Source organism: Globicephala melas, chromosome 1, assembly GCF_963455315.2.
Source record: "Globicephala melas chromosome 1, mGloMel1.2, whole genome shotgun sequence".
Taxonomy (NCBI): Eukaryota; Metazoa; Chordata; class Mammalia; order Artiodactyla; family Delphinidae; genus Globicephala; species Globicephala melas.
In genome coordinates, this window is record NC_083314.1 from 55,904,740 (window position 1) to 55,931,850 (window position 27,111).

Consider the following 27,111-nt stretch of genomic DNA (forward strand, 5'->3'; position numbering starts at 1 on the left):
GCCCACACGTGGCAGTTGTGTCTTCCATAAGAATTCGTGACAGTGTCTCTGAAAGTATTGTCATTTCCACTCAGGTTAGGCCTGGCTGAGTGAGCTTACTTTATAAGATGTTCTCATGAAACATTGCTTCTGCTGACTCTGAAGGCACTGCAGGCAACTCGGATAGGCACTGTCACACAGAAGGGTGGGTGTACAATTTATGTTTCTTTCCACCACAGGAGCACAAGTGCAAGGTGAGGTTGGTCTCAGTGTATGCAGAAAGATACATGGCTTTTTGCACACATCCATTATCTCATTTTGTCTGCATAATGACACTGGGACATAAGAATTATTATCTCCATTTTATAGATAAAAAAACTGTCCAAGGGATTTTGCTGGTGGTCCAGTGGGTAAGACTCTGCACTCCCAATGCAGGAGGCCGGGGTTCCATCCCTGGTCGGGGAACTAGATCCCGCATGCATGCTGCAACTGAGTTCACATGCCTGTGCAACCAAAAAAAAAAAAAAAACTGTCCAAAAAAGGCAAGGTGCCTTGCCCAATGTCAAATGGCTAGTGAGTGCCAGAGATCTTTTGTGAACTTATGGTTCCACCTCACTAGAGGAGAGACTTTAGTGGAGGGAGTCATCCTAAGGGGCCCTGAAAGTATGGGTAGACTTTCCATAAGAGACTTGTTGAGAAAAATGTTTCAGAGATGATGAGCCAAACAAAGGCCTGGACGTCGTAATCATTGCTAACGTGTGTTAAGTGCTGACCACATTCTAAACATCATGCTAAGCCCTGTGAATGTTGCCTCATTTTATTGAATCTTCATAAGAGTCCTTTGAGGCAAGTTCAATGACTATTATTTCTCCATTTTGCAGATGAAGAAATTGAGGCTTGGAGAGGTTAAATAACTTGCCTAAGGTTACATAGTAAAAGACATCTAAATTTGAACCCAGGTAGACTGACTCCAGAGCCTTTGCTATACTGCCTCCCTGTTTTTGATAATCAGGAAATGACATAAATTGTTCTGTTTTGGCTGGAGTCAGTGGTATTTTAGAGAAAGATCATTTAGTAAGGCTGAAAAGGTTGATAAGAATTACTTTGCAAAAATCTTTAAATGCAAGGTGGAGGAGTTTGCCCAAATTAATTATATATATTATAGATGGCAAATTGTAGATTTTCTGTTTCTCAATGACAGGAATTCTGTAAATTGTCATACGAAATTCCCGGTTAAGTGACTGATACACAGTATCTTTTTTGAGGCTGAGAACATGTCAGTTATATTTCTGCTGAAATTTCACTTGAAGGACAGTACTGATATTTTTTTGGTGCAAGTCCGCTATAGATAGAATCTAGATTTTGGCATAGGATCCTATAACAAAATGACCTGTAGAGAAAGGAGGCACACATTGAAATTATTTACATGGTGTTTAGTGTATGATTCTTGTGGAAGCTCAAGAAAAATTTGGTTGAGCTGAATTTATTAAAGTGTCTACAATAATTTTACTTTTTCGTCATGGTCTACAAGGTCCTTGTGGTCTAATTTCTGCATCTAGTCGTGGCCTTCCAGGGAGCTTGTTAATGTCATTTGAAGAAGTTTCCCTGCAGGAATTTACTACCAAGATCCTAAACACTACACCCTAGTGTTAGTGATAATTTCTTATATTTGTATAGAATTTCTAGCATTATTTTTCAAGATTTGAGTATTATATGCAAAATTTAGATCATAAGTTTGGTTAGTCTCAGAAAGTTTGAACAACCTATGGATAAACTGGATCGTCTTCTCTTTTCTGAAAAATTTTTACATGAAATTTAGTATTTACTAGCTAGTATCATCCATAAATAACATTAATACATAAGATGTGATATAAAAATAAATGTTTTTCTCTCCACAGGTTACTTACTGTTGTATTAGTGAGCCCTATTCTGAGGCATTCGAATTATGAGTATAACTGGAGATGGGGCATTGTTATAGCATGGTCTGGAATTAAAGGAGTTTTTAGCTTACTCTTGGCTCCAGATGTTCATAATCTGGCTGAACAAAAAGTAGAGTCACCACAGCTGGTAAGAAAAATCATATCCCATGATTATTCATACTGACTCATTTTTGTTTTGTAGCACTTGGCATAGTACCCAATAATAAAGCTAACCATTTGAAAAATTAGGCTTGAAGAATGCAATCTTCTAAGTAGGAAGGAACTTTTGGGGGAAAGTTTATTTATGTTGACAGTGTGAAAGGGACCAAAAATCAAATAACAGTTCCAGATGTGGGAGTTGGGTGCACTTGGGATCGAACCCTGGCTGCACCATTGACAGGCTGAGTGGCCTTGGGTAAGTTCCCCAGACTTGTGGCACTTCAGTTTCCAGTGGAGGATCGAAATGATGCTTAGCAAAGTCCCTGACACTCAGTAAATGTTCAACATATGTTGTTGAACGTATAAATGCTGTTTTTCAAGAGCTGTCAGAAGGTATGAAAAAAATAATTCCTTATCTAGAGCATTCCAATTCCTATAGCTATTAGAGCAAAAACTGAAATGCTCATTAAATATGCTAAGGAAAGAAAGATTTTGTAAATTTTTGAATTCAGGATCTAGTCATATTTATGTCTTTTAGGGCTAAATAGAAAATTAGTTTCTTGAAAAATTTTGGCTGAAGACTATATTATACATAGTGAAAGACAAATCTCGGTTTCCTTTCTACTCTCTCTCAAAGCCTTTTCCCCATGGGCCAGCCAGTGGATTTCTGGGTAGTCCGGTGGTGGCAGCGTTGGTGAGACTCCAGGGAAGGTCCAGAGAGCCCAGAGCATCTGTGGACAGCGTGAGGGTACCTCGTCATTCGTGACAGTACTCTGTGAGCTAGCTGGAGAAGTTGTGAGAAGTTTCTAGAAATCCCCAGGACACCCCCACCACTTCCCAGTCAGATGAACCCCAAACCTGCTCCTGGGAGGGAGAACACTTGAATAATGTAAATTAAGAACATTACCCACCTCCCAAGGAACTTTAATCTGGAGGTAGATGTACCGAGTTTCTTGATAGTATCCAACTTCAAGTTCAGAATTTTCTCTTCTTTGCTATTTTACTCCTGTCCTAGAAGACCCTAAGAGCCCAGTATTTTTCAAATATCTTTGTTGGGGGGAGCAACTATCACCCTCTCTATCTTGTATGTAGGGGAACCAAAATAAAGAGAATAGCATGTTAGTGAAAGAACTCAGGCACCCTAACTTCCCAAAGAGAAAGAGTTTATTTTTAATGTTGCTTTTTAAGAAATGGAGTATCATAGTCCTCACCATCTTTCCTGAGGATTTACACTTCATATCTGTGGGCATGGTCCGGGAATTAATTTGGAGTTCAAACACACCTGTGGTTTTGCAGGGACTTTGGGTCCTTCCATGTTCCAGAGGAAAAGAATAATGAGCTCCTTCAGTTTTCTTTTGTGCAAGGAATTGGCCTAAAACCAAGTCAAAGAAATGTTAACTAACATTTGAGTATCATTTTTCAGTGTTTCCCAAATCTGTTTGATGTTAAGAATCCCTTTGATGCCACCCCAGCCCTACAGAATCAGAATCTGCAGGGAATAAGCCTGGGAGTCAGTGTCTTTAAGAAGCATTTCAGGTGCTTATTGTGATCAGTCATTTGGGAAATACTCTCTGAAGACATACTGCTATGAACTCTGTTTTTCGGTAAAGGACATTGAGACTCAGAGTGGTAAACTGGCCTCAAATTACATGGCTAGTAAATGGCAGAGCCAAGACCTACAAATGTGGTTCTGCTTCTGCTTCTGCTTGGTGCCTCTCCTGACCCCAGCACAGTTCCTGTCTGCTTCTTCAGAGCTTCTCGTATGGCTGTAGTAAATGCTTGTGGCAGGTGCACTTCCCTATCACCACTGCCTGCCATTGCCGGGGTTGCTCCCCAGCCCCGTAGGTTCCACAGCAACGTCTGAGAATCAACCACCGTGCTGGCTTTTCAGGCTTTGCATGGCCACTGTTGACGGCAGCAACCATGGAGAGCTCCTCTCTCAGTGTCCTTATCCCTCCCAGAAACTACAAAATCTATTTTTTTTTCTTACTCTGATTGAGAACTGATTTCTACCCCAGTGGATTATATTCAAGCAGTGTCCACAAAATAACCCTTTTGCCTCTTCTTATCAGAGGCAGGATTTTAAAATGTGGATTAAGGTAGAATTTTGTTGGTGGTTAATTGAACAATGATTCCCTTTGGAGAACTTATTAATGTTTTGACTCTCTGTGTTTTGTTTTTCAGTTTATACTGTATATACAAGTAATATCATTAATGACTATGGGAATAAATTCATACATGATGACTTATTCAGCCAGGACATTAGGTAAAGTCTAATTAATTGGGGAGAGTAATGCAAAGAGATTATTGTCGGGGGGTGGTGGAGACATTTCTTATGGGGCTCAAGGAATTGATTATGAAATCACTCATTTTCATTCACTTCCTATTTATAGATGATGTATGAATTGAGATATTGATTCAGCCAGTTTAACAGAAACCACATTAACCGTGGCTTAAACAAGACAAAGTTTTTTTTTGTTTGTTTGTTTTTTTCCCCTCCACCAGAAAGTCCAGAGAAGTGGGATTGTTCTGTTCCACAAGGTTGTCCAAAGATCTCACTCAGATCCTTCTCCTTTGTTGATTCTCAGCTTCCCAGGGTGTTGCTTTTGTCTGCAGGGTAGATGCTGGCTCACTGCCACTGTATCGTCAATCCAATCAACTAGAAAGGGAAGATCGGGTTGGGGTGATGGTGGTGGTGATGGTGTTAATGGAGGGTAAGCAGCTTCCTTTTAAGGGCACAATCCAGAAGTTGTACATATCATTACCACTCACAGTCCATTGGCCAGAACTTAGTCACATGGGCACACGTGGGCAAAGGAAGCTGGGGAATATTATCTTAACTGACTGGCCATGTGCTTAGCCAAAACTCAGAGATTCTATTGTTAAAGGAAGAAGGGAAGAATGAATATTGGGAGCAGTCAGCAGGCTCTGCCACAGTTGCCTATTTCTAGAAAAAAAATTGAAGCTGTTGATAATAAAATAACTAAATATAATAAAATCACAAATAGACCGATGATCAGTAGAGAAATCAGGGTAAGATAATCAGTGGTAGTGGAGTCAAGGGGGAGAGAAAGGGCAGGGTGGGATTACACAAAGTTTTAGAGTAGGGCCTTAGTATCCCCCAGTGTCCTGTGGCCTGGTCCTCAGCTTTGCTGGTGCAGAGACCTGATTTTGTCAGGGTATCTAGACTTAATCAAAAGGCTGGAAATTTACATATATTGCACTCACGGGAGAATACAGATGCAGCAGAAAATCAAGTTATTAATTTATAATGAGGGTGATTTCTTTCTATGTCAGAAATAATTGTGATCATTATTCAGGGTATTCACCTCTAAATACCAATCTCCTTGATAAATCAAATTAGTAATCAGAAGGTTTCTTGGAAAGCGTGGAACTGGTGAGAGGTCAAGGAAGGGTAATGTTGAAGGAGAGTTCTTATAAACAGGGAAGTAGCCTGGTGAATTTAGCCCCTCTGCTTGTGTCTTTTCACAGTTCTGCCCACTCCTGAAACGGTGCCCCATCTACACTATTGCAGAACTTCCTGTGGTAGCTTACCTCAAAGTCCATGGCCCCAATATGCAAATAGGACTAGTAAATGGGGCAGATTTTTGGCAGCTCTCCTTCTCCCCACGTTATGTGTTTGCTCTTGTTTGCAGTGGAAAGTAGAGCTTGGATCAGCAAAAGCCTACCCTGGAGCATGAGTAAAGTTAACTCGGTCCGTGAAGGTTTGCTCACACCTCCCTTCCCACCAGTTTTCTTTGACTTTAAGATCCAGACCCACTCTGCTCTCTTTGCTTATGATATAACATCTAGTTTTCTCCCATGCTTGCTTTCTTGAGATTGCTCTTACTCTGATAATCACAAAGACAAGAGCAAGAGGTTTTACTATCATGGAAATATTTTTTTCTTCTCCTTTTCTTCCCATACAATTTTTTTTATTGTATTAACTGAACCTCAGAATTTTCATTGTGAAACAAACATGTATGGCAAGTACTTTATCCTCAGAATCAATGCTCATCCTTTCTAGAAACACTCGCAAGTTAACAGGTAATTGACAAAATTGAGTTTTATCAGGAAGAGTTTCAGACCAACTTCTTCCGTCTGGTCTAATGCTTTTAAGAGACTCATCCTCTGGACCTAGAGATTATCATACTAAGCGAAGTAAGTCAGAAGGAGAAAGACAAATTCCATATGCTATCACTTATATGTGGAATCTAAAATATGACACAAATGAACATATCTACAAAACAAAAACAGATTGACAGATATAGAGAACAGACCTGTGGTTGCCAAGGGGGAAGGGAGTAGGGGAGAGGACTGGGAGTTTGGGATTAGCAGATGCAATCCATTACATACAGGATGGATAAACAACAAGGTCCTACTGTATACACAGGGAACTATATTCAGTATCCTGTGATAAACCATAATGGAAAAGAATATGAAGAATATATATATACACACACATATATATATATACACACACATATATATATATACACACACATATCTATATATCTATATATAGATATATATATTAGATATATATATATCTCACTGAGTCACTTTGGTGTACTGCAGGAATTAAACACAACATTGGAAATGAACTCTACTTCAATAATATTTAAAAAAAAAAAGAGAGAGAGAGAGATCTATCCTCATATTTTTCCAGGATCATCTTAAACACAGGAGTTTGTTCAAATGTACTGGTGCCATCGAGTGGTCCACTTATACCCATGTTTCCCCAGAGCAACCGGAAAGTGGCCGTTGCTCCATCCTAATGGGTGGGATGTAATTAGGCAAATGAATAAACTTTCTCCTTGTGTGCTCTCAGCCATGGAAATTTTAAATCCAAAGCTGACACGTTCTAACTCTTTAGCATGGCAGTCAGATGCATCTTTGCTCTGGACCATAGAGAACTGAGAGGGATATGGTTACAAACCTTTTTGAATCCCTGAAAATTTGAAATACAGCCACCACAGTGTCCTGTAGAGAATGCAATAAAGTTAAACTGAAACATTTAGAAACATTTAAAACTCTTTATGAGACATCTCATATGCAATTATGCAGAGAGAACAGTTTTATTATTTATTTATTTATCTATTTAATTGACGTGTAGTTGATTTACAATGTTTTGTTAGTTTCTGCTGTACAGCAGTGATTCAGTTATACATATGTATACATTCTTTTTTTATCTTCTATTCCATTATGGTTTATCACAGGATATTGAATATATTTCCCTGTGCTATACAGTAGAACCTTGTTGTTTACGAGAACAGTTTTATTGAGATGGAATTCTGAATGAGTAGACTAAGCTCACTCACTAATTAAATTCTTCTTTTTGGTAAGCAAGCCTCATATCTAAAACTTCAAATTGATACTTCAAGATGATACAAACTGCTACAAGTTTTGGACATGTAGATTTGCTGGCCAGGAAATAGCGATGTTAAATTTGAGGGATCTCTATTGCAGTGGCCATTAAATTTTATTATGTATAAGAATCAGTTGGAGAAGTTGTTAAAATGCAAATTCCCAGGCCACTCTGATTCTCCAGACATGGCGTAAAGCTCAGGAATTTGCATAATTTAATAGGCAGCTCCTTTACCTGTAGACACAGGTAGCTTTCAATACTTGGAGAAATACTGATTGGATGCCTTTAAATAGTGAGTCATGTATCTAGCTATAGGGAACAAAAAGAAACTAAGAAGACATTCTTTAGCACTTGAGTCAGAAAAAGTTGAGCTGTACAGCCAAAAGGAAATGGATTGTTGGGTAATTTTCTGGAAAATTTTGGACAAATAGTTGTCCTTGCTCTAAGTACTCTGGTTTGGCTATGCAAGTGATGCCAAGATTTCACTACATTATGCAACATTTCTCTTCCCTGTGCAATCTTCACTGTATTTTATTAAGGCCCTTCCTTTTCTTTGTCACAGGTTTGTGTGCCATCTCCCTTCCAAGACAAATGGCCATGCAAAATGCCATTAAGCACATCCAGAAGATAATACAGAACAGAATAACTTTATTTAAAACAGAAAAAATTTTGACAAATGTTAACTGGACCTTAGTAGAAGAAAAAACAAAGATTGAATACATCATTCCTGTGAGTTGATACCTGGCAAAAAATAGTCCTTTCCCTTTCTGGCCTGCCTTTTTCTTTAGTTTATTATAAAAAACTTGATTCTGCTAGTTGTATGTCAGGATACTGAAGGGAGATACATTTACTAGCTTTGCTATATTGGCAAAATAGTTTGAATTCTGTCTCTAAAGAGAAGGTGTTGGTGATCTAGCCTTATTTGCCAAATACAGGAGAACTGGTGTTTTTACAAACTGGCTGATTGAGTAACTATGAATGGCCTCTGCCAGGGTGATGTTTCCAACTGGTTGAGGAAGTGAGAGATCTCTCCCTGTATAAGTACTATCAAAAGCAGAAAACATAGGCTGCTCCAGAGAGCAGTCAAGCATACAACTAGCTTGGGGAAGAATTTGGCTTCTAAATCTCCCCAAGTGAATAGTTACTTCGCCACAATTGAAAGCAACATTTCTAATATGGAGAACGTTTTTCACTTATACACCCCTTCATTTTAGCGATTCTGATTTGAGTTATTGGAATCTTGGTTGAGCGAAGTATTTGACAGCTCCTAATCATTTTTACTTATTTGTAACTTTATCTCTGTGTGTTTTTAAACTTAGTCTGATACTGTTCAGTTTCCTCATGTTTCATGTGATAAAAAAGTGAAGGAGGAGTCCCCAACAGATGAAGTTTTAATAGAAGAGGCCAGATTGCATGTAGCTATAATACAAATGGTTGGTACCCTTCACATAATCTGCTTTTTATTTATTTATTATTCTTGCAATGCTTTTAATTCTTATGCATGGTTTTCAGGTGACTAGAAGATATATTTTCATCTTTTGATTGGTTGTTAAAATTTATGTTTGATTTATGAAAGTTAAAAAATAAAAGAAATCTCTTAGGATTTAAATTCAAGTCACAAATGTTATTCTATTTCTAAGTCTAGCTAATTTTATCAGTTCACTTTTGGGGAGTCTTTGAATAATGTTTGGTGCCATTTATGTACTTAATTAAAATTCTTCAAATATTTGAAACTGCTTTTATAAATTTAACATATTTGAGTTCCTCTTATACAATATTCTCTCAAGTGCTTATTTAACTCTTGTAAATCTAATGAGTTAAAATCTAATGAAGCAAAATTCTCTTAAAATATTTACAATTTAATATTTAAATGTTATAAACGTAGGAAGATTACTAGGTAAAATCAAGTTTAAATCAACTTATCAAATTGCACATTTAAAATTGGGGTTTTATTCTAATAGTACAAATTTTATTCAATTTTACAAGTATATAAAATACTCGTTATGCTCAGAATCCTTCTTTTTTACTTTCATTTTAGAACTTATTATTATGAAGAATTTCTAAAATATACAAAGGTAGATAAAATAATGTAATGAACTCCCAAGTACCCATCACTCAGCCTTAAAAACCATCCACACATGACCAACTGTGCCCTATCTGCACCCTCATTCACTTCTCCATCTTCCATATTATTTAGAAACAAATCCCAGATATTATGTCATTTCATCTGCAAATATTTCAGTATGTATCTCTAAATTTTTAAAATTTAGTCTTTTTAAAATTTTAAAATTTGGTCTTTTAAAAAACATAGTAAAATACTAATATTGCACCTAAAAATTAATAATTCCTTAATAACATCAAATATTGGGTCGATGATCAAATTTCCAATTATCTCATAAATGTGATCAGTGTGTATTTTCACAGTTTATATTTTTAAATTGCATTTCAGTAAAATCACGTATTGCAATGAATGAATATGTACTTTGTCTCTTTTAATCTATAAATTCCTCCTTTTATTTTTTCTGTTGAAGAACATATTTCTTCTTAATACAAAAATATTAACACTATATTTTCATTTTAAAAACATTTCTGTACTTAATTTAAAATGTTCTCAGAATTTGAAAGGCTCTTACCCAGAGAGGTAAAGTATGGTCACAAATTCCTTGTAAGACCTCCTATTAAGAGGTGGTGTCTATATCCCTCTCCACCATTAAATTTGGGCGTTCTTGTGATTTGTTTTGACCAGTACAATGTAGCAAAAGGACTTTGGGCATGTATTGGAGCCTAGGCCTTGAGGAGATTTGCAATTTCCCCCTTCTTCCACTTTGAATACCACCCTGAGATTGTCATGTGAGGAAGCTGGCCTAGCCTCTGAAGAATGAGAGGCCACATAGAAGTAACCTGAGGCATACAGCCAAGAGTCAGTACCCTACTACCAGACTTGGGAACGAAGCCACTTTAATTTGAGGCTTGGGACAGTAGATTCAACCTCGCGATGGTAAGAGATGCAAAGAATTTGTGACCATATTTAAATGTTCCACTCACTGGCCACAAATATTTTTACCCCTCCTACGAAGCAAAACACACTCATCTTTTTCTAAGACACTGCACGCCCGCCCCGAACCCTGGCAAGCCTTCATCCTACTATGGTATCAGATTCAAAGTCCAGTATCTCATGATGTGCATTTAGTCTAGGTCTGCTGAGGCTTCTTGGTTGTATCTCCTTAAGTATGATTCCTCTTGATCCAGAGACCTGTGGACTAAAAAGAGAAATTATCTGTCTACCCCACCTCCACCCACAACATTCAGTGGTGATCAACAGACACCTCTGTTCAAGAAGGTGAAGAACAGGAAGCACTGATTAATCACTGGTCCTTGGCAATTCTGAAATCCAGATGGGCATATGTCCCAGTTCTCCCCATTCTCTACATTTTCATAGGAAATAATCCATGTTTGTGGCTGAGTAACCTTCTCAGACTGATTTCTGCCAGTAGAAATGGAAATTCCTATTTATTTAGAACTCGTACTGTCTTTTTTAGTCCAATCTGATACAGTTTCCTTAAAAACTCATGTGTTTTCAATGAGTCGCATTGTAGTCCACTCTACTCTGCAATTCCTTTTCATACAGGCCACATGTCAGACAATATGAGTCTGAGAAAGCCTTTAGTCTGCTTGAGAGGGTAGACTAAAGGCACTTTGGTTCTCCTCCACATGGCTTCCTATCTTCCAGTAGAGTGAACTGGGCTTCTTTACTACATGGTGGTCTTTGGGTTCCAACAGGGTGAGAGGACAAGCTGCAAGCCCTCTGTATCTCCTAGGCTCTGGAAATTGAATAACATCACTTTTACCCCCGTTCTATTAGTTAAAGTAAATCACAAAGCTAGCCCAGATTCAATGAGTGAAGACCCCACCTTTGAAGGAAGGAGCAGCAGTGTTAGTTACAAAGAGGCATGGGAAAGGCATGCTACATTGGGACCATTGTTCTAATGACCTACCACATTTACTTTTTTTTTTTTTTTTTTGCGGTACATGGGCCTCTCACTGTTGTGGCCTCTCCCATTGCGGAGCACAGGCTCCGGACGCGCAGGCTCAGCGGCCATGGCTCACGGGCCCAGCCGCTCCGCGGCATGTGGGATCTTCCTGGACCAGGGCATGAACCCGTGTCCCCTGCATCAGCAGGCGGACTCTCAACCACTGCACCACCAGGGAAGCCCCCACATTTACTTTTTAAACGAACAATCCCATGTAACGACCCACTGCATGTTATCTTTTCTAAAAAAATTGAAATATATTTGATTTACAATATTGTGTTAGTTTCAGGCATACAGCATAGTGATTCAGTTTGGTTTTTTTCAGATTATATTCCATTATAGGTTATTATAAGATGTTAACTATAATTCCCTTTGCTATACAGTAAATCCTTATTGTGTATATTTTATGTATAGTAGTTTGTATCTGTTAATCCCATATCCCTAATTTGTCCTCCCCACCTTTCCTTTTTGGTAACCATAAGTTTGTTTTCTATGTCTGTGAGTCTGTTTCCATTTTGTGTATAGACTCATTTGTATTATTTTTTAGATTCCATATATAAGTGATATTTGTCTTTGTCTGACTTACTTCACTTAGTATGGTAATCTCTAGGTCCATCCATGTTGCTGCAAATGGCATATTTCATTCTTTTTTATGGCTGAGTAATATTCATATATATATATATATATATATATATATATATTTATATATATGCCACATCTTCTTAAGCCAGTTATCTGTTGATGGGCACTTGGGTTGTTTCTATGTCTTGGCTATTGTAAATAGTGCTGCTATGAATGTTGAGGTGCATGTATCTTTTTGAATTAGAGTTTTGGGGTTTTTTTTTTTTTTGGATATATACCCAGAAGTAGAATTGTTAGATAATATGGTAGCTCTATTTTTAGTTTTTTAAGGAACCTCATACTGTTCTCCCTAGTGGATGCACCAGTTTACATTTCCTACCAACAGTGTACAAGGATTCTGTTTTCTCCACACTCTCTCCAGCATTTATTATTTGTAGCCTTTTTTTTTTTTTTTTTTTTTTGCGGTACGCGGGCCTCTCACTGTTGTGGCCTCTCCCGTTGCGGAGCACAGGCTCCGGACGCGCAGGCTCAGCGGCCATGGCTCATGGGCATAGCTGCTCCGCAGCATGTGGGATCTTCCCGGACCGGGGCAGGAACCCGTGTCCCCTGCATCGGCAGGCGGACTCTCAACCACTGCGCCACCAGGGAAGCCCCCTGTAGCCTTTTTGATGATAGCCATTCTGACCAGTACAAGGGGATACTTCATTGTGGTTTAGATTTGCATTTCTCTAATAATTAGTGATGTTGAACATCTGAAGTAAACTCTTTGAGTTGTATAGATTTTGAGTTTCCTGAGAGAGTACTTTGCAAAAATGGAATATTCTGTAAATATTTAAATTGAATGAAATTTATTTCTTGCTCTAGAAGTTTTTGAATAGTATATTTTCATATATTGAGTTCAATAATAATAGTGAGGGGTATGTAAAGATCAAGCAGAGTACATTACATTAATGTTTTCGTCCTTTGTAATTTTTATTTAAAATTGTATGTTTAGAGTAGCTTTGAAAAACAGTGTAATGACGGAGTCCTCAGTGTAGAGGCAGCCCGGACATTAATTGGTGCAACCAAAAGCTATTGCCACATCCAAGGAAAGTAAGTGTAATACTTCTTTAACTGATATTTCCAAAATTGAATGGGTATGTGATAGAGAATGAAGAAACTGAGAGTTCAGTGTCCAGATTGATCAATCTTTTTATCTTATCTATCTGTCCGTCCATCCATCTACTTCCTATTTTACTTTACTTTACTTTTCTATTTTACTTCCTATTTTTCTTGTTTATACTTTTCTCCCTGAAAATTCATAACTTTGATGACATTGGGAGTTTCTGGAGGAAGATTTGACTACAGAGCAATTATATGAGAGACAAGGGGAGCCATGAAAAAGAACCCATATAGTTTTAATTATGGTGATAATTATTTTGTCTTTATATCATATTTACTAAATTACTGCATAGGGGAAGTAAGGAGGCCTGGAGCCTGCCATTAAACTGCTCTCTGGGGTGGAATAGGATCATAGGATCTGGAGGAATTGATCCAACCCATGGAACTGATAGATGCAATTAATATGATGGGAAAAGCTCAGTATCTTAGAGATATATTGATACCTGGTTACAGTCCTGAAACATTAGATAATGGATGGTCTAAGACAAACCTGTGGGGCAACAGTGATAGGAGATTCTGTCTGGGTGATAGTTAACATTTCAGCAGCCTGGTAATATATCTGGGAGATGTAGCATCAATTCCTAAATAAAGTTTGGGAAGGACAGAGACTTCAGGGCCTTGGAGAATCTTGGGCTAGTCAAGGCATGACAAAAGGAAGCTTGATTCTAAACCCCAAAGAGTTGGATTCTGAAGTTTTAATTATGTTCTACCTCAGGTCACAGATAGTTCCAGGAACATGGACAGCAGGAGTCTCCCACTAAAAATGTTTCTGTTCTATGACCATGGGTGGGTAGGTGGATGGATACAGAGGCATATTTAATAAACCCATATTACATTTATGTTTAGTATAACTTTCTGTTTTATATTACCCAAAGGTATAGCACTTGCTTTTCATTATAACACATATGTATATTTTTCTCTATTAGATTCATGAGTATTTATGATGTTTCAACTTATGTAAGAGCTAGAAGTTGGCTTATGAAGTTTAAAAACATATTAACTTTCTTGGAATATCATGAAGATAAGACACCTCTTTCTCTATATGGGTAAGTACTGTGAACCTGTAATAGCAATGTACTTGAAAATATGACCTTTTCTACATTGTCAGAATAGATTACTTTGATCTTCCCTAAAAAAAAAAAAAACCCAACTAATATTATAGTCAAGTCTTATTGATTGAGTGCGGAAGGAACAAAGTTCTTGCTTCTCTTTCTCCATTCTGTTTTACCAATTTCATTGGCACCTCTATTAGAGAGTGGGTAGAAAAAAGATGAAAAGGATGGTCATATTTGGATTCTTCAAGTTTGAATTACCATGTCTTAGGGTCACATTACATGTTGGACTTCTTTCATATTCTTCTGGGATGAGCAGGGGTGAGAAATAGCAAACTCAAAGACTAGATCTAGCTCTCAACTTAATTTCATCTGTGCCATGGGATAGTTCTGTTGATGTCTATAATTAGGAAAAACACAGCATGGCCTTAATAATAATTATAAACAACGTCCAAAATAACGCAAGATACAGATTTTTCTTAACTTGTGTAGACTCTTTGTTTTGTTATATAAGTTGTGAGCTTATATACTTTTTAGAGCAGAAAGACAAGGTTTTTCTACTAACAAAAGATGTCAGGGCTTCCCTGGCGGTGCAGTGGTTGAGAGTCAGCCTGCCGATGCAGGGGACATGGGTTTGTGCCCTGGTCCAGGAAGATCCCACATGCCGTGGAGCGGCTGGGCCCATCAGCCATGGCTGCTGAGCCTGCGCATCCGGAGCCTGTGCTCCGCAACGGGAGAGGCCACAACAGTGAGAGGCCCGCGTACTGCAAAAAAAAAAAAAGATGTCAAATGAGAAAATACTGGGACCATTAATGCTAATAAATTTTAAGTGGGTGTTAACATGCTTTTCGTAACAAATTATGATAATTTTTTACTTTCTTCCATTGATTAAGTTTACAGAAAAATATAAAAATTTAAAACCCTAGGATCTTGACATATATCCAAGTAACCTCTTTTTGTCAGCTTCTACTTTAGATGAATAGAAAAAAATTTTTTAAATGTCATAGTAATATTGAATAGAATATTTCATTCTGTTCCTAATTTTAAGCAGTGTTGATGTTTTTCTCAAAATTAATTTGTTTCTTGCTTTTGATGTATGAATTTTTGCATTGTTCCTATGTGTGATTAGCCTTGATTTTAGAAAATGCTCTCCAGACAAATCTCAAACAGACAATCCAACCTTACACCTAAAGGAGCTAGAAAAAGAAGAACAAACAAAGCCCTTAGTTAATAGAAAGGAAGAAATCATAAATATCAGAGCAGAAATAAGTGAAAGAGAGACTAAAAAACAATAGAATAGATAAATGAAACTAAGAGCTGGTTCTTTGAAAAAATAAATAAAATTGATAAACCTTCAGCCCAACTCACCAAGAAAAAGAGAGGGCCCAAATCAATAAAATCAGATGAAAAAGAAGTTACAACTGAAATCACTGAGATACAAAGGATCACAAGAGAGTACTACAGTTATATGCCAATAAGATAGAAGAAATGGACAAATTCTTAGAAAGGTACAATCTCCCAAGACTGTAGCAGGAAGAAGTAGAAAATATGAACAGACCAATTACCAGTACTGAAATTGAATCAGTAATTTAAAAACTCCCAACAAACAAAATTCCAGGACCAGATGGCTTCACAGATGAATTCTACCAAACATTTAGAGAAGAGTTAACACATATATCCTTATCAAATTATTCCAAAAAATTGCAGAGGAAGGAACACTTCTGAAATCATTCTATAAAGCCAGCATTACCCTGATACCAAAACCAGGCAAAGATATCACAAAAAAAGGAAATTACAGGCCAATATCACTGATGAGCATATCAATAGATGCAAAAATCCTCAACAAAATATTAGCAAACCAAATTCAGCAATACATTGAAAGGATCATACACCATGATCAAGTGGGATTTATCCCAAGGATGCAAGGATGGTTCAATATGTATGTATATATTCCATATATATAATGGAATATTACTCAGCCCTAGAAAAGAATGAAATCTTGCCATTTGCCATGTGGATGGACTTAGATGGTATTATGCTAAATGAAGTAAGTCAGACAGAGAAAGTCAATTACTGTATGATTTCACTTATATGTGGGTTCTAAAAAAACAAAACAAATGAATAAACTTAACAAAAGAGAAACAGAGTCATAGATACAGAGAACAAACAGGTAGTGTCCAGAAGGGAGGGGTCGGGGGAGGAAAGAAATAGTGAGGGAAATTAAAATGTACAAGCTTCCAGTTGCAAAATAAATGAGTAACCAGTATGAAATGTACAGTGTGGGCAATATAGTTAGTACCTATGTAGTATCTTTGTATGGTGACATATCATAACTAGACTTACTGTGGTTATCATTTTAAAAGGTCTAGAAATATTGAATCAGTGTGTTGTGTAACAGGACCTAACATAGTGTTCTAGGTCAATCATACTTCAAAAACAAACCAACAAACAAATCCATAGAAAAAAAAGATCAGATTTGTGGTTACCAGAGGTGGGGGGTGGGAGAGGGGGAAGTGGATGAAAACAGTCACCAGGTACAATTTCCATTTGTCAGATAAATAAGTACTAGGGAGGTAATGTATTACACCATGATGAATATAGTTAACACTGCTGCATGTTACATATGAAAGCTGTTAAGGGAGTAAGTCCTAAGGGTTCTCATCACAAGGAGAAATTTTCTGTTTAATGTTGCATCTCTATGAGATAATGGATGTTCACTACACTTACCGTGATGATCAGTTTGTGATGTATGTAAGCCAAACCACTATGTTGTATACCTTAAAATTTATACAGTGCTGTATGTCAATTATATCTTAAGAAAACTGGAAGAAAAACACACACCCCCAAAAGCCACCCTCCCAAATGAATATGTATTTACAGTACCTAATGTTTTGGCAGAGGTTAATGAAAATGTTTTTTCTACCTGGGTGAATAATAAGCATAAGACATTAACTTTAAAAAAAAGCTCCTCAGCCCTGATCTAGATTACCAAGAGCCATATTTTTATCTTTTTCCCTTATGATTTTTATGTCTAGAAAGTATGGTTTAGATTTTTGCTTAGCTATTGTTTCATATTATTTGTATCTTTCTTCAAATTAATGTTAATATTTATTTAAACAAATGAACTTCAGATTTTAATTGTTATACCTTTAAAGTGATCTGACATTTTATTTGATCTCTTTTTTTTCAGGAATAATAAATTTCTGATTTTTATATATCACATTGTATTTTCAGAAGAATTTGAATATGCAGGACATATTATACGGATAATGTACATTTATCCTATGATAATGCATCTATGGCCAATGGCAAGAGAATTAAATGTGTCAGCACTGATATTAGTAAACTACTATTTTGTATTTTTATATCTGTTAGAATCAGCATTGAAGGTACTGTTTAAAATAGAAATGTATCCTATAAAAAGAACAGTTTAGATAATTGGAATCTATTTTTGTCATTTTTTGGAAATAATTGATACTAGAAGCCTTTTGCTGTAGCAGTTGATAGGATCCTGGAATTTTAGTAATCTTTTTGAATTTTCTGAGTTTAATAATGAAATCAGTAAAACAGTTAGTCTTGGATATCAGATAAGAGAAGTATAAAAGTGGAGAGAATCTCAAAGATCAGGCAAAAAAGAATTGAAAATCTAGACATTTGCTGTTTCCCTCAAATACTCCCTGTAATGATGCAAAGAATAAATAAGTGAATAAAACCAAAATGGTTTGCTAGTTACTTGTCATAAGATGAGAACTACTTTTTAGGATAAATGCTTCAAAGATGAGTTATCAGCATTACATTTTCATACTTTAATTATAATTAATAGTATTGCAATGAATCTGTTTAGTACTTTTCATTGCTTTTCTTTGGCATTACAGCTTCATAATAGATCATGTATATTTGGAATCAAATTATAATTTTTGATGTAGGATATTTTTGAATTTCAAATGAATGACTTAAAACCCAACTTTTGGAATATAACTCATTTGTAGTTGAGGATTTAACTGTTAATTTTAAAGAATCCCCTCCCCATATCATTGTATAGTGCTATGAAATGATGTACATTCTATATGTTTTCTAAACAGATAACAATTTTGAAAAGCAGATATTTTCATCAACATTGGAACACTTTGGAATTTTGTATCGTGCTTATTGGAATCGTTGATATATTTTGTATATACTTTGTCAGATTGAGACCAGACCACTTGGTTCTTATTCAGTTTACAGTAATAATAGGTTATTTCAGAATAATTAGATTTATTCCTCTTATCAAGGTAAAACTTCAAATTTTAAAATACTTTTTTTTTTCCTATACTATTTGTCAAATGAATTAAGAAACCTCACTATTTTGAAAGAAATGAGGGAGGGAGCTGTCTTTTCTCCTGGAACCCTCTCTTTAAAGGTATCTGCATGGTTCACTCTCTCACTCCCTTCAAGTCATTGCTCAAATCTCACCTTCTCATGGAGAAGGTCTTCCCTGACCTTCTTTTACGCTACGTAAAATGGCAACCTGCCCTCCATACTCCCAGCGTGTTCCACCCATCTCTCTGATCCCCCTCCACTTGTTTAAATTTTAATTTTTCTGCGTAGCACTTATCACTTTTTTACTGTATGTTATATGTGCTTTCCACAAGGTAGGGATCTTTGTTTTGGTCACTGATGTAACCTGTGGCTCCAGAATGGTACCTAGTATATAGTTAGTACTTAATAAGTTATGTATTGAATGAATAAATGAAAACAGTGGTTCCCGTGCAGCAGGATTACCCAGAAACAAGTTCTCCAAGTTTTAGTAAAATTTGCTCATAAAGCCCTAACTGTGCAGAAGCATAAAAATATTTACCCTAGAGCCCACTGCCTATGAAGTTCAGTTTTACTGTGGCCTTCAATCTCCTTAACAATGACCATTTCTTCTTTTCGTGGCTCTGGTTTTGATTCTGAAGGTAGATCTTCAGATTTTCAGTCTCCATTCTTAAGCCTCCTTTCTCTTTCCAATGCAGTTGCGTTATATAAGCTTTTTTTTTTTTTTTTTTCAGTACGCGGGCCTTTCACTGTTGTGGCCTCTCCCGTTGCGGAGCACAGGCTCCGGACGCGCAGGCTCGGCAGCCATGGCTCACGGGCCCAGCCGCTCCGCGGCATGTGGGATCTTCCCAGACCGGGGCACGAACCCGTGTCCCCTGCATAGGCAGGCGGACTCTCAACCACTGCGCCACCAGGGAAGCCCTATATAAGCTTTTAACTTGGGTGCTCTAGATGATTTCACTTGCCACTCCATATTTTTGAGTTGCTTAATTCTTATTACATCAAATAAGTCTTTTAGTATGTATTGAAGTTATAGAGGCTTAATATGAAAAAACATTGCTGTAAACCCTGACGGCAAAAGGCATACATTAGAATCCTCCATCTAGTCCCCGTTCTCCAAGCAATTTTATAGTGATCTTAAAGGCAAAATCGTCTGAATGCCCAGACTTGTGCTTGTTGACTTCCTTTTTTTGTTCCTTCCTTGATTCTTTATTAATGTTACCAAACTTTAGTGTTCATAAGGATGACTCTACAGAGTTGTATGCACAATTTATTTATGATTTTTTCCTTATGAGCTGAGTTTAGAGCAAAGTGTCGACATAAGGTATAACCCACCATAATACAAACGCCTCTAGAAATGAGGATATGTAGAATGAGGCTAAGTCTTAATGTGGAAGGTAGAGGTGTCCTTAGATAAGCAGTTTTTATACAGGGATCTTATGCAGATGAATGTAAAATAATTATTTTAGAAGGAATACTTTGTGAAAAGTCTCTCTGAGTGAAATAAAGATTTAAAGATGTGTTATTGTGGAAGTCAACCCTATTTAAAGTGTGAACTAGTTGCTATTTCTGTTTAACATGCTCTGACAAGTCCCAGTGGAGTGTATTTAAGTAAATATAGTCATGATTAGCTTTTGTTTACTGAACAGTTACTATGTTCAAGGAACTGTGCAGACCACTTTACTTACATTATCTAGTTAAATTATTATAAGAGCCCTGTGAAGTAGGTGTCACCACTCTATCAAGTTAGGTGTCCTAATAGCCAGTCTCAGCAGAGTGTGGCTTTCAAAAGAAACAAATCTGTATTGGAAAACTTTGAAGAATATTGGAGACCTTTACTTCAGATTGGCCCAGGGGGTGCCAGTGCATCATGGAATAAAACTTTATAAAAAACCTCTTTAATATCTCTCCCTCTGCCCAAAGTTTCACAACCAGAATAACAGTTTTAAAAAAATCTGTCCCTTCTCTGCTCTTGTGACTCCTTCTCTGTGATGTCCTTTTCCTGGTCACATGTTCCTCCTGTGTTACCTGGCCCCTCACCGTCCTCCCTGTGCTCTGATGTGCATCTGTCTCTGTGATTCACTGCATTGCTCGTGAAGGCCACTCCACTGGAATTCTGGTACTTAGGTATTATTATCCTCATTGAACAGATGAGGACACTGAATCCTTAGAGTCACTAAGTAACTTGCTCAAGGTCACAGAGCTGGTGAGTAGCAGAGCTGGTATTTGAACCCAGGGAGGTTTATATTTAAAAATCCCACTCTCCTCAGTCACTGCACTCTCCTTCCTCAGCTTATGATTTGAGAAATTTAGAGCTAAGGAGGATCTTAGATACCCTAAGGTCCTTATCTTACAAGTGGAGAAACTGAGGTGTAGAGAGATTTATTCAGTTGGTTACTATCACCCAAGTTATTGGGGTGACCTCTCTTGTCCCCTGAAAACTGGTGATATGGAGAATGAGGGAAAGCGCAGGGTAGGGATTTCCCCTTAAAGCTACAGAACAGTTATTCATTGAGCTTTCATTTCTTTAGAGTGGCTCTCAAACTTGAGCGTGCATAGAATCACCTGGAGGACTTGTTAAAGCACCGATATGGGGGCCCATCCCCAGAGTTTCTGATTCAGCAGGTCTGGAGTGGGGCCTGAGAATTTGTGTTTCAGCAATGGTGTCGCATTTGTGTTTCTAACAAGCTTGTTAGAAATGACACTTTGAGAACATCTGCCTTAGAGGGTGCTTTTCCTCATTAAATTTTCAGTTTTTTTCTCTCTGTTATTCCAGGTACTAATACCACTGCTGATGAATATTGTAGATGTGCAGATCAAAAAGCGCCTCAGCTTGATGTATAGTATTACAAAAGGCTATGTCAAAAGTCAAGAGGATACCAAGTTTTTAATAAAACAAATTTCTAGCCGAAAATCCATAAATCAGGTGAGGGACAAGCACTGGTCATTTGGGGAAAACATCACTTAGGTGTCTTGATTTCTTTTAAGACCATTTCTGCATGTATTTGACCCAACAGATAAATTATATCAAGTGAAAGGGATTCAGTTGTTTATTATGTGATACGAGGTGCTGCAGAGAACAGTCTCTGCTCTTTAAATTTCAGCTATGATTATCAAACTCATTTATGATCTTCAGAGAAGAAAATCTATTCATTTTTATTTTCTGAGTGCAGAGTAAAGATTCTGTCTTTGTAACACTCTCGAAGGGTAGGACACTTGAAATAGGCTTCATATAGGAAATGAGACGTGAATAAGGCTTTAAGGAAAGGGTAGGTCTGAAGTGGCGGGAGAGAGAGGGAAAGAGAACAAAGATTTGACAGTGAAAACTTCAAATGCTGGTACTGAGGAGTGCATGAGTGGTCGTATTTATTATTATTTTTTTTTTATCATTCAAGATCCTCCTCATTTCCAGGCAGTATGAGTTAAGTACCAAATGGGAGATGAGGACGTAAGCACATTAGGAACTCATAGGTGGAATGAATCACCTCCTAACCAGCTTCCCTCACACCAGTCTGTCCACTTCAGGCCCCTCTGCAATTTAGCAGAGTCACGTTCCTAAAAGGGCTATTTTAACTTTAACTTTTATGATTTTCTGCTTCAGAGTATTCAATTCCATGGCCTAAGAGGTAAGATCTTTGAATATACACACACAGACACACACACAGAACACTTATGGTAAAAAATGTTCATGCATAATTTTGCAACTTGGAAATAATATAATAAAAGAAATAAAATTATCCCTCTCAGCCCTCCACTCTACCATCTCCCAGAGACAGCCCCAAAGCCACCACTCCTGGGTTAAATTCCTCTACTATTAGGCAATAATAATTTTAATAATATGCATATGTATTTAATTCTTTTTTTGGAATTTTATTTTATTTATTTTTTATACAGCAGGTTCTTATTAGTCATCAGTTTTATACACATCAGTGTATACATGTCAGTCCCAATTGCTCAATTCATCACACCCCCACCCCCCGTCGCTTTCCCCCCTTGGTGTCCATACATTTGTTCTCTACATCTGTGGCTCAATTTCTGCCCTGCAAACCGGTTCATCTGTACCATTTTTCTAGGTTCCACATATATGCGTTAATACACGATATTTGTTTTTCTCTTTCTGACTTACTTCACTCTGTATGACAGTCTCTAGATGCATCCACGTCTCTACAAATGACCCAATTTCGTTCCTTTTTATGGCTGAGTAATATTCCACTGTATATATGTACCACATATTCTTAATCCATTCATCTGTTGATGGGCATTTAGGTTGCTTCCATGACCTGGCTATTGTAAATAGTGCTGCAATGAACATTGGGGCGCATGTGTCTTTTTGAATTATGGTTTTCTCTGAGTACATGTGCAGTAGTGGGATTGCGGGATCATATGGTAATTCTATTTTTAGTTCTTTAAGGAACCTCCATACTGTTCTCCATAGTGGTTGTATCAATTTACATTCCCACCAACAGTGCAAGAGGATGCCCTTTTCCCCACACCCTCTCCAGCATTTGTTGTTTGTAGATTTTCTGATGATGCCCCTTCTAACTGGTGTGAGGTGATACCTCATTGTAGTTTTGATTTGCATTTCTCTAATAATTAGTGATGTTGAGCAGCTTTTCATGTGCTTCTTGGCCATCTGTATGTCTTCTTTGAAGAAATGTCTATTTAGGTCTTCTGCCCATTTTTGGATTGGGTTGTTTGTTTTTTTAATATTGAGCTGCATGAGCTGTTTATATATTTTGGAGATTAATCCTTCGTCCGTTGATTAATTTGCAAATATTTTCTCCCATTCTGAGGGTTGTTTTTCGTCTTGTTTGTGGTTTCCTTTGCTGTGCAAAAGCTTTGAAGTTTCATTAGGTCCCATTTGTTTATTTCCATTATTCTAGGAGGTGGATCAAAAAAGATCTTGCTGTGATTTATGTCAAAGAGTATTCTTCCTATGTTTCCTCTAAGAGTTTTATAGTGTCCTGTCTTACATTTAGTTCTTTAATCCATTTTGAGTTTATTTTTGTATGGTGTTAGGGAGTGTTCTAATTTCATTCTTTTACATGTAGCTGTCCAGTTTTCCCAGCACCACTTATAGAAGAGACTGTCTTTTCTCCGTTGTATATCCTTGCCTCCTTTGTCATAGATTAGTTGACCATATGTGCATGAGTTTATCTCTAGGCTTTCTATCTTGTTCCATTGATTTGTATTTCTGTTTTTGTGCCAGTACCATATTGTCTTGATTACTGTAGCTTTGTAGTAGACTCTGAAGTCAGAGTGTCTGATTCCTCCAGCTCCATTTTTTTCCCTCAAGACTGCTTTGGCTATTCGGGGTCTTTTGTGTCTCCATACAAATTTTAAGATTTTTTGTTCTAGTTCTGTAAAAAATGCCATTGGTAATTTGATAGGGATTGCATTGAATCTGTAGATTGCTTTGGGTAGTATAGTCATTTTCAAAATATTGATTCTTCTAATCCAAGAACATGGTATATCTCTCCATCTGTTGATATCATATTTAATTTCTTTCATCAGTGTCTTACAGATTTCTGCATACAGGTCTTTTGTCTCCTTAGGTAGGTTTATTCCTAGGTATTTTATTCTTTTAGTTGCATTGGTAAATGGGAGTGTTTCCTTAATTTCTCTTTCAGATTTTTCATCATTAGTGTATAGGAATGCAACAGATTTCTGTGCATTAATTTTGTATCCTGCAACTTTACCAAATTCATTGATTAGCTCTAGTAGTTTTCTGGTGGCATCTTTAGGATTCTCTATGTATAGTGTCATGCCACCTGCAAACAGTGACAGTTTTACTTCTTTTCCAATTTGTATTCCTTTTATTTCTTTTTCTTCTCTGATTGCCATGGCTAGGACTTCCAAAACTATGTTGAATAATAGTGATGAGAGAGGACATCCTTGTCTTGTTCCTGATCTTAGAGGAAATGCTTTCAGATTTTCACCATTGAGAATGATGTTTGCTGTGGGTTTGTCATATATGGCCTTTATTATGTTGACGTAGGTTCCCTCTATGCCCACTTTCTGGAGAGTTTTTTTAATCATAAATGGGTGTTGAGTTTTGTCAAAAGCTTTTTCTGCGTCTATCAAGATCATATGGTTTTTCTTCTTCAATTTGTTAATATGGTGTATCACATTGATTGATTTGCGTATATTGAAGAAGCCTTGCATCTCTGGGATAAATCCTACTTGATCATGGTGTATGATCCTTTTAATGTGTTGTTGGATTCTGTTTGCTAGTATTTTGTTGAGATTTTTTGCATCTATATTCATCCGTGATATTGGTCTGTAATTTTCTTTTTTTGTAGTATCTTTGTCTGGTTTTGGTATCAGGGAGATGGTGGCCTCATAGAATGAGTTTGGGAGTGTTCCTTATTCTGCAGTTTTTTAGAAGAGTTTGAGAAGGATGGGTGTTAGCTCTTCTCTAAATGTTCAATAGAATTCACCTGTGAAGCCATCTGGTCCTGGACTTCCATTTTTTGGAAGATTTTTAATCACAGTTTCCATTGCATTATTTGTGATTGGTCTGTTCATATTTTCTATTTCTTCCTGGTTCAGTCTTGGAAGGTTATACCTTTCTAAGGATTTGTCCATTTCTTCCAGGTTGTCCATTATATAGGCATAGAGTTGCTTGTAGTAGTCTCTTAGGATGCTTTGTATTTCTGCGGTGTCTGTTGTAACTTCTCCTTTTTCATTTCTAATTTTATTGATTTGAGTCCTCTCCCTCTTTTTCTTGATGAGTCTGGCTAATGGTTTATCAATTTTGCTTATCTTCTCAAAGAACCAGTTTTTAGTTTTATTCATCTTTGCTGTTGTTTTCTTTGTTTCTATTTCATTTATTTCTGCTCTGATCTTGATGATTTCTTTCCTTCTGCTAACTTTGGGTTTTGTTTGTTCTTCTTTCTCAACTTCCTTTAAGTGTAGGTTTAGATTGTTTATTTGAGATTTTTCTTGTTTCTTGAGGTAGGCTTGTATAGCTATAAACTTCCCTCTTAGAACTGCTTTTGCTGCATCCCGCAGGGTTTGGATCATCGTGTTTTCATTGTCATTTGTCTGTAGGTATTTTTTCATTTCCTCTTTGATTTCTTCAGTGATCGTTTGGTTATTTAGTAATGCATTGTTTAGCCTCCATGTGTTTGTGTTTTTTACGTTTTTTTCCCTGTAATTCATTTCTAATCTCATAGCGTTGTGGTCAGAAAAGATGCTTGATATGATTTCAGTTTTCTTAAATTTATTGAGGCTTGATTTGTGACCCAAGTTGTGATCTGTCCTGGAGAATGTTCCATGTGCACTTGAGAAGAAAGTGTAATCTGCTGTTTTTGGATGGACTGTCCTATAACTATCAATTAAATCTATCTGGTCTATCGTGTCATTTAAACCTTATGTTTCTTATTTATTTTCATTTTGGATGATCTGTCCATTGGTGTAAGTGAGGTGTTAAAGTACCCACTCTTATTGTGTTACTGTCGATTTTCTCTTTTATAGCTGTTAGCAGTCGCCTTATGTATTGAGGTGCTCTTACGTTGGGTGCATATATATTTATAATTGTTATATCTTCTTCTTGGATTGATCCCCTGATCATTATGTAGTCCCCTTCCTTGTCTCTTGTAACATTCTTTATTTTAAAGTCTATTTTGTCTGATACGAGTATTGCTACTCCAGCTTTCTTTCGATTTCCATTTGCACGGAGTATCTTTTTCCATCCCCTCACTTTCAGTCTGTTTGTGTCCTTAGGTCTGAAGTGGGTCTCTTTTAGACAGCATATATATGGGTCTTGTTTTTGTATCCATTCAGCAAGCCTGTGTCTTTTGGTTGGAGCATTTAACCCATTCATGTTTAAGGTAATTATCAATATGTATGTTCCTATGACCATTTTCTTAGTTGTTTTGGGTTTGTTTTTGTAGGTCCTTTTCTTCTCTTGTGTTTCCCACTTAGAGAAGTTCCTTTAGCATTTGTTGTAGAACTGGTTTGGTGGTGCTGAATTCTCTTAGCTTTTGCTTGTCTGTAAAGGTTTTGATTTCTCCATCGAATCTGAATGAGATCCTTGCCAGGTAGAGTAATCTTGGTTGTAGGTTCTTCCCTTTCATCACTTTAAGTATATCATGCCACTCCCTTCTGGCTTTTAGAGTTTCTGCTGAGAAATCAGCTGTTAATCTTATGGGAGTTCCCTTGTATGTTATTTGTCATTTTTCCCTTGCTGCTTTCAATAATTTTTCTTTGTCTTTAATTTTTGCCAATTTGATTACTATGTGTCTCGGTGTGTTTCTCCTTGGGTTTATCCTGTATGGGACTTGCTGCGCTTCCTGGACTTGGGTGGCCATTTCCTTTCCCATGTTAGGGAAGTTTCGACTATAATCTCTTCAGATATTTTCTCGGGTCCTTTCTCTCTCTCTTATCCTTCTGGGACCCCTATAATGCGGATGTTGTTGTGTTTAATGTTGTCCCAGAGGTCTCTTAGGATGTCTTCATTTCTTTTCATTCTTTTTTCTTTATTCTGTTCCACAGCAGTGAATTCCACCATTCCTTCTTCCTGGTCATTTATCCGTTCTTCTGCCTCAGTTATTGTGCTA

At 37.0% G+C, this 27,111-nt stretch overlaps 1 protein-coding gene across 1 annotated transcript in view; it reads left to right on the top strand.

The window, feature by feature from the left end:
- SLC9C2 (solute carrier family 9 member C2 (putative)) overlaps positions 1-27,111 on the top strand; it is a 149,714-nt gene that overhangs the window by 78,361 nt on the left and 44,242 nt on the right. Inside the window, exons 14-22 of the mRNA XM_060296233.1 lie at positions 1,878-2,046; positions 4,242-4,323; positions 7,988-8,154; positions 8,745-8,858; positions 13,033-13,130; positions 14,126-14,245; positions 17,442-17,640; positions 18,334-18,522; positions 21,324-21,473. Coding sequence (XP_060152216.1) covers positions 1,878-2,046; positions 4,242-4,323; positions 7,988-8,154; positions 8,745-8,858; positions 13,033-13,130; positions 14,126-14,245; positions 17,442-17,640; positions 18,334-18,522; positions 21,324-21,473 — 1,288 coding nt within the window. The remainder of the gene's footprint in view (positions 1-1,877; positions 2,047-4,241; positions 4,324-7,987; positions 8,155-8,744; positions 8,859-13,032; positions 13,131-14,125; positions 14,246-17,441; positions 17,641-18,333; positions 18,523-21,323; positions 21,474-27,111) is intronic.